The following is a 10904-nucleotide window of genomic DNA, read 5'->3' as shown; positions in this document are numbered from 1 at the left end:
GGAGGCCTCGTTGCCAAGTAGCCAGACTCCTAAGCTATGTCACAGAGTGACACCCTCACCAAACACCCTATTGAAATATATGGGGAAGGAGGGCAGTGGGGCAACAGCTTCCAAATTGTGATGATTTTTGAGCCCCTGTCCCCCAGCCCTAACGAGCATGGAGCATTAGGCTTGCCCACCTGCAGTACAACTCAACCATTTGTAAAAAAATACAGTTTTTGATTAGAGACATAAATGACTAATTGATGAAACGTTTTTCACCTTCATGCAGAAGTGCTTGTATCAGCCTAAATTTAATGGAGGGTATGAGGGACAAACATGTTAAACCATAAAAAGTATAGACATAAAAATGCCTCAGTACAAGTACAGGCCAGTACAATAAAATCTACTTCATTTCAAATTTCAAATAGTACTTTTAATTTTCCCTTGTGAGAAATAAACATATAAAATGGTCAACTTTCATTTTTAATTGTTCCTATACATTCAGACACTGTCATCAGCAAAGTGAAATGGATCCATATTAAATAAAGTGTAGACTTTAAAAAATTAAGAGAATGGCGAGATATGATGGAAAACAAACTAAAGGTAATGAAATTATTCAAAACAATGTGTGTGAAAAAGTAGGATCAAACAGAATTGATTAAGGTCTAAAATGATGTTGAATGTTTCTGATGCAAAGTCTCTGTAAACACAAATAAATGCACATTGTATGGCCATTTTCGGACTCTCTGAACAATATTGAAAGCATGTTGAAAGTTAAAGCAGGTCAAACTTAGACCCATCAAGGAATAGGATTTGACAGTGAACAATAGATGGCGCCCTTTTCATTCATGGAAGCGACAACCGTTTGAAAATAAATGATATTGGCAAAATTTATAATCTGAGTTTGGGCCTGGGCGGCATTCTATGACACCAAGCCTTTCATATATCTGAAAAGAGGTGTAAAAGAAAAAGCCTGGAGTGAGATTCACAAGATTTGCATTACTTCAACATTTCACACCAAATGTCAACGTAGGTTGCGGACATGCTCTAGTACAGAAAAGGAAGAAGAAGCCCCTCCCTGTTTGACCAGTGTGAACACCACATTGGTGTTCATGAACCCACCCACAATGCTGTCTTGAACACGTCACATGACCGGTGTGAACGTAGCTTCAAAATAACAAATGTCCTTTTTTCACTGTGCTCATTGTTCTTTTTATGGTTTGCAGTGAATCACTTTTTTTTAATTCTGGGAATAAGAAGAAAACAAACAAACTCTATGCAGGGGTGTCAGAATCTAGGCCCATAGGGCCGGGGTCCAACATGTTTTCCAACCAACCTGCCTTTGAAGCTCCCTATTGGCTAAATACACCTGATCCAGGTAATCAGCAGCAAATAAGGCGGGGTTTCAGGAAATCCAGCAGGAGGACGTCCCTTGAGGCCTAGAGTTGGACACCCCAGAAAGGTTTATTATCTAATCATAATTATCTAATCTGCAAGAAAAAAAGTCTATTTATTTTCTACAATCAGAGGTCCAACCAATGAAAAAGTGAAGACATTTGTTTGGGATTTCTGGCTGTTTAGTCTCAAAATGTATTTGTTTTTTGTTAAGATTTCTTCAAAAAATCTGTTATTTAATACTCTGAAAACCTAGACATCGATGAGCACGGAGAGATGCCATCCACCTGAATCACCACTCAAAATAAAAAGGCAGTCAGAGAATGAAAGCTATGTTCCATTGTCATATTGGTTTACGGTGCCATCTGCTGCGCAAACAGTTCTCTTCTTGTTTCAAGTTTTGTCCTTCACTTCCTGTCTGCACTCTCATAAATGATATCAGTTCCTGGGCCTGGCAGCTGCCCCACCTTTCCAGAAGGTTCACACAGAGTTTATCTTGTTGCGTCAGTGCAAAAAAATCTACCGATCATATTACAGATCAGGATGAGCAGAGAAACCCGCAGCAGTGCGGATTACTGCTCGGCAGCAGGAGGGTGGAGCTGTGAGCTTTCAGGGAGGCCATACCTTTTCTGCTCAAGTTCAGATCATAAAGAAAGGCAGGGCTGCTCCAGTTTCTGTGTGAATCACGTTTGCTTTCATCTTTTGGGTTTGTTTGTAGAAACCATCCATGGAAACAAATCCACAATCATCTGTTCATCATTGCGGCCTCTATAAAAAGTTGACTCTGACACCTTGTTTATTCTTTTTTGTGCCATTTTTGCAAATTGAAATATATAAGTAGGAATCACCAAAGCAACAAGATTTTTTTGTTTGTGTTTTTTTACACTGTTGTTCACCTTTTGGTATATCCCTTCAGGGGTTGCCACAGCAATTGCAAAGGTGGTTTGGCTTTTTATGCCGGATGCCCTTCCTGGCACATCCCTGTATTTTATCGGGGCTGGGGAACGCCACAGGGGGACTCAGACTTGGGCCCCCTTGTGACTACAGTAGTAACAAGGAAGCAGCGCAAATGCTTTTGGCCAAGAAACCGCACTGGATGAAGCTCATTGCGTCTCCTTGGAAACGGATTCTGATTTCCCATGAGCCCGTCCTACATGCAGCCAACAAAGCTAACTTATAATAAAGAATAAAACAAAAATAAATTAAAAATGCTTTTAAACTGATGGACAAACAGTTGTGTCTCAATTACTGTATTTTATTATACATTTCATTTGTTTGTTTTTATAATTAAAAACAAAAACAGGAAATTAAGAGGATTTATTAAACATCATGTGTATTCTTGAAAGTTTTATTATAATAATGGATTGTTTAAAAAAAGAAAAAAATCAATGTAAATTTATCATTATTTACATCAGTTTATTAGAAAAAAAACTATTTTTATGTGACAGAAACCCCCCAGGAGTTGTTTTTACCTGTTTAAACATAGCACAGTTAAATAAATTCTGTCATTTTTTAAATATTCATGTTTGTATATTAATACTTTATTCATGTGAAAATGCTTTGTTTTTTTTGTTATTGGATTTGAAGTGACGGTTAAACAAAAGCAACTAATAAATGCATTAAATCTCAGCCAGATTTTAATAAAATCTTCCATAAATTAATGAAAAACAGTTTAGGAATTTATTTATATATGTTACATAAAGCTGCTACAAACGTGATAAAAACAAATTTTGTTTCACAGTTTCACATTCAAAATAATTGTGGTTAAAAATTAATATTCTACTTGAAATATTCACCAAAATCCGGAACAAGGATGTGAAATAGGAAGCTAAATTTAGTGCACATATATAAACGCAGTGGTTCAGGGACCAAAGCGCAGAGTGCAGTATGTACACACCGAGCATTTTATGATTCAGTCTGCTTAATTATTTACTCCTGTCTTTCTCTGACAACGCCGGTGTGGATTACAGCGGCCTCTCCACACTCACCCTCATATCTGCTGGAGGCTGAGGTGCTTTTGCTGGATGCTGGTCCTCTCATTGGCTTTCTGTTCATGTCAACATGTCAGGAGTTAACAGTGATCACCTGCATCGCTCCACCTTGGGGATTTACTCGGTGAGTAACTGATTCTGGATCCAGTTTCTTGACGGGACGTTCCGGGAATCTCAGTTGAACTTTTAATCATCATTTCTGGCAGCTTTGTTCACATTTTAGTTGTTTTCTTTGAGGTTGGAGCAAAAATTTTAGCAGAAAACTCTGCACTTCTTTTTTTTTGTTTCCCCCCCCAACCAGAGCTTGATTGAGGAGTTCAACCCGAGTCTTCTGAAGCTGGTTTCACTGGGAAACAGCTACGTTCAAGCTTTTAAGGGTATGTCAGAACTTGAGCACTTACAACTGTTTCAGTCTCACAAGTTGTCCTTCACAGATTCCAAAGTTCACATGGTTCTCCTTGGTTACCCTCCCACCAGTAAAGCTTTAATTGCAGGGAGGGGAGGGGCCTCTCATCACCCTCCATATCCAGGGGTTTACATTTGCTTTATTAGTACGTTGAAATAAACCATTTTGGCTCTTGCATTCATAAAGAAATCCACCTTAAAATAAAATATAATGGAAGTAAAGCCAAGTTAATCCAGAAAATGCTGGGTCAGCACCAACTGATAGTCCTGCTGGCAGAAAAGCTGGACCCACTGTTTACCCCCTGCAGTGGAGCTTTGGTTTCCCTGTATGTGTGTGCAGTGTTGGGTCATAAGTTGTCAGGTTAATGGGTTAATGCAACTGGAGATTTGCTTGTAAATGAAAGGAGCTGGTGAAACATTACCCCAGAGGCTTTTCAAGAGTCCATTGAAAAGTCCCGTCCCACAGAGGTTTTTTTTTTTTTTTTTGAAGCAACCTTATCAGCTCCAACACAAGGCCCGGCCCACCAAAGCTCATCTTAAGTCCAAATGACTTGAAAAGCTTCTCTTGGGGACGCCGTGCTGCTCTCAAACCAACAAACTGAAAGAGCAAAGTAAATAAAGTTTCCTGTTTGTCTATTTCAGTTCTTGCTGCCACGAGTGAAGCCTACTTCAGCGCACTTTCAAAGATTGGCCAAAATGCTCTCAACACCATGTCATCCCGATCACTGGGTACGTGGAAACAAACGTTAAGAGTGCTTTTTTACACAGGTCTATGAGATGTAAGCAGTTTTCTGAGACATCATTCTTCAAACATGTTAACACATCAAACAAAGCTCTTTTGTGCCACACTGATCAAAGTTTACGCTCAAGTTAGGCTTTATTGCTCCTTTTATTAGGGCCCGAGCACGGAGTGCAAGGACCCTATTGTATCTGTAAGAGTTATTATTAGGGCCCGAGCACGGAGTGCAAGGACCCTATTGTATCTGTAAGAGTTATTATTATTAGGGCCCGAGCACGGAGTGCAAGGACCCTATTGTATCTGTAAGAGTTATTATTAGGGCCCGAGCACGGAGTGCAAGGACCCTATTGTATCTGTAAGAGTTATTATTATTATTATTCTTTTTCTTCCGACGGAAGACTCGCCTTTTTGAGGCCTTTAACATACCCCAAAACTCACCAAATTTGGCACACACATCAGGAGTCGCGAAAAATTTCGTATTTTACAGGAGATTGGCATGGGCGCACAAAAACGGCTCGACAGCGCCACCTACAGTGACATTTGTCCCGAGCCCCCGCATATGCTTTGACATACAAGCTTGTTTTTTTCAGGACATGTTCATCAGATGGAAACCTACAAAAAAGTCTCTTGGTACCAAGCTGTCAGTCGCACAGGAAGTCTGCTATATTGGTGTCAATATGTCATTTTTGCTCTATTTTGGACATTTGTAGGCCTCCTTCTAGAACGAACTCCTCCTAGAGATTTATGAATAATGACTCCAAACTTTGGTTTTGTAAACTAAACACATGTCCGATGTTAAATTGCGAAGCTTTAAAGGTATTACGGATGTTTGTGACCGTGGCGGCGCGTCGAACTTGGAGGTCATTTTGAAAACACGCCATGAAAAGAAAAATGGCCATTACTCAGGCATGCAAAATCCAATCTGATCCAAAATTGATGTGCATGATTGTAGTCTGACTCTGAACACATCTGCAGTGAAAAAATCTGGAAAAAGTGTAGCGCCACCTGCTGGCAAGAGGAAATGACATGTTTTACTTGGAGCATCACTACTCCGAGTAGGATGAGCCGACACACCTGAAAATGACGTCCACCTGTTGAAAAGCCATTGAAGTTTACTCTGACAAAAAACCATAACTTTCAATGCGGGGGTGTGGTCGTGACAGAGCGGCAAAGTTGGGCATCTCGCTATGCACACAAAAGTTGCTCTCACGTGCACATTCCTTGTCCAATCTCACTGAAATTCAATGGATATGATGAAGCTTCTATTCTGAACCCATGGATATGACAATCTTGGACGAGCTCTATAGCGCCACCTAGTTATTGCATTGGGCACATTCTGCCCTGTATTTTCTCTTTGCTTTGTCCGATGTGCATGAAATTAAAACTGGAGATACTCAGAAGGGTCCTCTCTCATCATGTAAAGTTTCATGGGTGTACACCTGACGGTGCCTGCGTAACAGGAAGTGGTCGATTATGTGCACCCAAATAATAGAAATTTATTATAAATCAGCCGTTTGTCTCAGGAAGCTGAGATTTCAGAATTAGATGCCTTTAATAACCTCCAGCTTTGATATGTAACACTATAAGGTCTACGAGAAACTTCATCACTTGATTTTTTTAATGAAATTTTGGACTGAACAAAGATTTTTAGCATAAATTCTGTTTAGGTTATCAGCACCAAGAATTCAACTTTCATAGGCATTTATGTGCTACTGCTTCCTAAAAAAATTCAGAATGATTGAAGTTACAGGTGACATCTTAGAGAGCATTACATCCAAAAAGGTCCGAAAACGTCTTTTTAGGCAAAACTGCAAACACCTATTTTTTTGCATAACTTATCTTTCAAATATCAGCACAAAAAAATTAAAAACGGTAGGGATCTGTGTTTGCTGCCTTCCATATTTTTTTCAGACTTAAAAGTGTAACAGATGATTTATAAAAAATCCTTTTCATCCAAAAACCTGTGTTAAATCTGTCTAGACTCCAAACAAACATTTTTTTATGGTAACTTATGTTTCAACAATCGACACCAATTTTCACAGACCTATAGCTAAACATGTCCCATAGCTCCCTGAATATTTTCATAGATATAAAATGAACTGGTCATACTAACATCTGGCATTCTAACATCTAACATCTTACAAGTCAAAGCCTCTCTCAGCCTGGCTCTGCTGAAGGAGTCGTGTTACAACCCCGCCCCCTCCTGCTGGGACCCCTGCTATGTAAATTAGCAAGCAGTGAACAGAGAGATGAGGAGTAAGAATGGTCATTACTCAGGCATGCATAATCCAAAGACAGCCAGTTAAACACTGAAAGACATATTTTTTCGGTATGTCTTTCATACATCTTTAGTATTAAAAACTCTCCAAGATGAATGTGCCTGACTCCACCTGCAGGTGGATCACAGACTTCCTGACGGACAGACAGCAGTATGTGAGGCTGGGGAAGCTCGTCTCAGATACTCGGACCACAAGCACCGGATCCCCCCAGGGCTGTGTCCTTTCACCCCTGTTACTCTCCCTGTACACAAACAGCCGCACAGCTGGTCACCTGTCTGTCAAACTCCTGAAGTTTGCTGACGACACCACACTCATCGGCCTCATCTCTGACGGAGATGAGTCGGCCTACAGGAGTGAAATAGCCAGGCTGGTGTCATAGTGCAGCGCTAACAACCTGGAGCTTAATGCTCTGAAGACAGTGGAGATGACAGTGGACTTCAGGAAGGCCCCAGCCCCCCTCCCCCCTGTCATCCTCTGTGACTCCCCGGTGACCTCTGTGGAGTCCTTCTGCTTCCTGGGAACCATCATCAGCCAGGACCTCAAGTGGGAGCAGAACATCAGCTCCATCACTAAGAAGGTCCAGCAGAGGATGTACTTCCTGAGGCAGCTGAAGAAGTTTCACCTCCCTGAAAAGATGCTGGTAGACTTTTACACCGCCATCATCGAATCCACCCTCACGTCCTCCATCACAGTCTGGTTCGCTGCGGCCACGGCCAGAGACAAGGCCAAGCTGCAACGCGTCATCCACTCAGCAGAGAAGGTGATCGGCTGCCACCTCCCGTCTCTCCAGGACCTGGAGGCGGGCAGCCAGGATTGTAGCCAACCCCTCTCATCCAGGACATAATCTCTTTCGGCCCCTCCCTTCTGGCAAGAGGCTCCGGTCCATCAGGACCAGGACCTCGCGCCACAAGAACAGCTTCTTCCCCACTGCAGCCAGCCTGCTGAACAGAACCCCAACTCCCCCAGGTGACCCCCCCTCCCCCCCCCGCCCACGAAAGGACTGTCGGTGCCACTTACAGGCCCCACCATCCCAGCCCATCTGTGCTCCCACTTTAATTCACCTTACTCTACTGTATATAGTGTGTTGTTGTTGTTAACTTAATTTTTAACTTATTCTTAATTGCACTATACACCAAGTCAAATTCCTCGTTTTGTAAAGTGCGCTCTACTGAACCTGGCAATAAAACTTTTTCTGATTCCTGATTCTGATTTTGATTCTATTAATCATTGTTTTTTATTCATTCAAAATGCAATTAAATCAATATTTTATCTTTTTTCTTTTCCTTTTTCTTTTTTTTTTATCTCTTATATCCTTTTTTATAATCAATGTTTGAACTTCTTTTCCTTTCTATTGTCATGGTTTCAGTTTGTTGTCTTTTTTTTCGCTTTAGTTCTTGTTCTGTCTTGTTTGGTTCTGTTTCCTGTTTTATTTTGAAAGGTTTCCTGTCTTGTCATGTTTCTTGAGTTTTACTTCCTTTGGTCCCCATCTGCCCTAATCGTGTTCACCTGTGTCTTGTCTGCCCTGTCTGTATATAAGTCTTGTCTCTGCCTTCCTCCTGTGCTGGTCCATTAACTTCTGCTCATGTTGATCACGTCTTCTTGTCTGGCGTCCATGTCCCTTGCCATGCCACAGTAAGTTTTTGTTTTTAGTTTTGTCATCCTGCTCTGCAGCGCTTTTTGTTAGTTAAATAAACCCACTTGCCCTGAACCCGTTTGCCTCCCGTCTCTGCGCCTGGGTCCTACCTGCTCTCGAGCCTCCCCCCCACACGACATCTATACATCCAATGAAATTAAACTACAAATCAACAAACACAACTGATAACAAATGTCTCTAAAAAATGATGTGTATATTTGCAGAACCTTAAAAACACCAAACAAATAACAAATGCTTCCCAATTAAAGCACAAAAAATGGAACACAAAATGTAAAACCCAAGTTAGAAATTGCAATTTGAAAAAGATACTTTTTTCAGCAGCTTTTCAAAATCAATCACCAATTCTACTCTTCTGTGGATGAAACAAAGAACTCCAGAACAATGAAGCCATTTCTCTAAGTCTCTCTCACCTTCAGTTTTAAACAAGGTCTGTGAAAATCCACCATACATTGGTCACATGAACTCAGAGACCTGCTAAAAGTGCACAATTGTAAAAGCTCTTTTATATAGACAACTGTTTGTTTGCTTAGAGCTCTAAATATAAAAAAAATGCTTTTCTATCACCTAGACACAGATGGAGAACCATATCAACTGGATTAATATCAGGGTGGCATGTTTAGACAACATGAAGCTGTCCATCACATTTTTGACCTAAACATGTAAACACATCCTTGGCTCTGCGGTTAGGAAATGGTATTTGGGAATCTCTTTATACCAGGAGCCAGCCTGGCCATTGGAACATCGCCACAGTGCCCATCCAGACTGGGACAGCAACGGGGTCCACTTCAGAGCCGTGAGCTGCTGTGTTTAACTCCAGCTGTCCCAGCAAGGGAGACAACTGCAGCAACATCCACTGACCAAGCTGACAAGCCCTGGCAGAAAAGATCCCCACAAGAAAAACACTGGCTCAGGCAGGCTGGTCAAAAAAAAATAGTTTTGCCATTGTCTTGCAGCTCGCAGATCAAGTGGTTTAGTTTTCCAGTAATGTCAGTCAAGAATGCAAGTTCAGATTCACAATGTTCATATTCACCATATTCAACAGACATCTCCTCCAATAGCACCTTAAAAATCCTGTGCTGTTTAGCTTTGCAGCTGAGGTTGTTTACGATTTTCAGAATAAGAGTCATTATATGTCCAGAGCCAATCACTTCTGCACATAAGGCCTGCTGGTGAATGACGCAGCAGTAATGCAGACATTTTGGAAAGTCTGGGTCAGCTTTACAGTGAGTGATGAAACCTGTTTGTCTATTGATCATAGCAGGAGTCCCATCTGCAGTCACTGCTACCAGCTTTTCTAATTGTACCTTTTTCTGCACAAAAACTCCTTCACCGTGTTATACATTTCAACTCCTCTTGTAGTTGTCTGTTAGGGCAGATGTGTCAGGAGTTCTTCTCTTGTGGAAACCAAAAGCTATGCTGTACTGTTGCCGTCCACAGACTCATCACACTGGACGTTAACCACCTGCACTTTGCAAGATCCCGGTCCAGCTAATTGGCCAAGTTATCAGACATAGCTGACACTCATCTAGACATTGTAGTGGAAATTGAATGAGTTCTATTGTTCTCATCCTTAGGGACAGTGATAGCAATTATCATCATTGCTTGAATTTTTTTCATGCTATATGCAAAAGTCTTTGTCCCTTAAGGCAACAGATTACAGCCCCCCCCCCCCCCCCCCCCAGGCTGCTGTCGTATTAACAATAGCTTGGAGCTCCAGAATGGACAAGAAAAAACGACGAGAATGGCTCGAGCAGGGCGTTGCTCAAGGGGCGGTCGCTCGTGCCATGCGGTCGCACGTGCTCGGGCCCGCTAAATGCTACTTGTAGCTTTAATTATTATTCTTTTTCTTCCGACGGAAGAGTCGCCTTTTTGAGGCCTTTAACATACCCCAAAACTCACCAAATTTGGCACACACATCAGGAGTCGCGAAAAATTTCGTATTTTACAGGAGATTGGCATGGGCGCACAAAAACGGCTCGACAGCGCCACCTACAGTGATATTTGTCCCGAGCCCCCGCATATGCTTTGACATACAAGCTTGATTTTTTCAGGACATGTTCATCGGATAGAAACCTACAAAAAAGTCTCTTGGGACCAAGATGTCAGTCGCACAGGAAGTCTGATATTTTGATGACAATATGTCATTTTTGCTGTATTTTGGTCATTTGCAGGCCTCGCTCTAGAACGAACTCCTCCTAGAGATTTGAGAGTAATGACTCCAAACTTTGGTTTTGTAAACTAGACACATGTCCGATGTTAAATTGCAAAGCTTTTAAGTTTTTATGGATGTTTGTGACCATGGCGGCGCGTCAAAATTGGAGGTCGTTTCGAAAACACGCCATGAAAAGAAAAATGGCCATTACTCAGCCATGCATAATCCAATCTGATCCAAAATTGTTGTGCATGATTGTAGTCTGACTCTGAACACATCTGCAGTGAAAAAATCTGGAAAAAGTGTA

At 41.5% G+C, this 10904-nt stretch overlaps 1 protein-coding gene across 2 annotated transcripts in view; it reads left to right on the top strand.

Moving 5' to 3' along the window:
* Positions 1-3254: 3254 nt before the first annotated feature.
* Positions 3255-10904, top strand: part of baiap2l2a (BAR/IMD domain containing adaptor protein 2 like 2a) — a 54240-nt gene continuing 46590 nt past the window's right edge. For both annotated transcript variants that reach the window (XM_078951402.1, XM_078951401.1), the window contains exons 1-3: positions 3255-3492; positions 3670-3745; positions 4416-4502. In XM_078951402.1, the coding sequence (XP_078807528.1) occupies positions 3439-3492; positions 3670-3745; positions 4416-4502 (217 nt within the window). In that variant the 5' untranslated portion in view covers positions 3255-3438. The remainder of the gene's footprint in view (positions 3493-3669; positions 3746-4415; positions 4503-10904) is intronic.

The sequence above is a fragment of the Oryzias latipes genome, chromosome 8 (assembly GCF_053564925.1).
Source record: "Oryzias latipes strain Hd-rR chromosome 8, Olatipes_Hd-rR_3.1".
In the NCBI taxonomy this organism is placed as follows: Eukaryota; Metazoa; Chordata; class Actinopteri; order Beloniformes; family Adrianichthyidae; genus Oryzias; species Oryzias latipes.
Note: the sequence above shows the minus strand (reverse complement) of the source record. Positions and strands in the feature narration are given on the sequence as shown.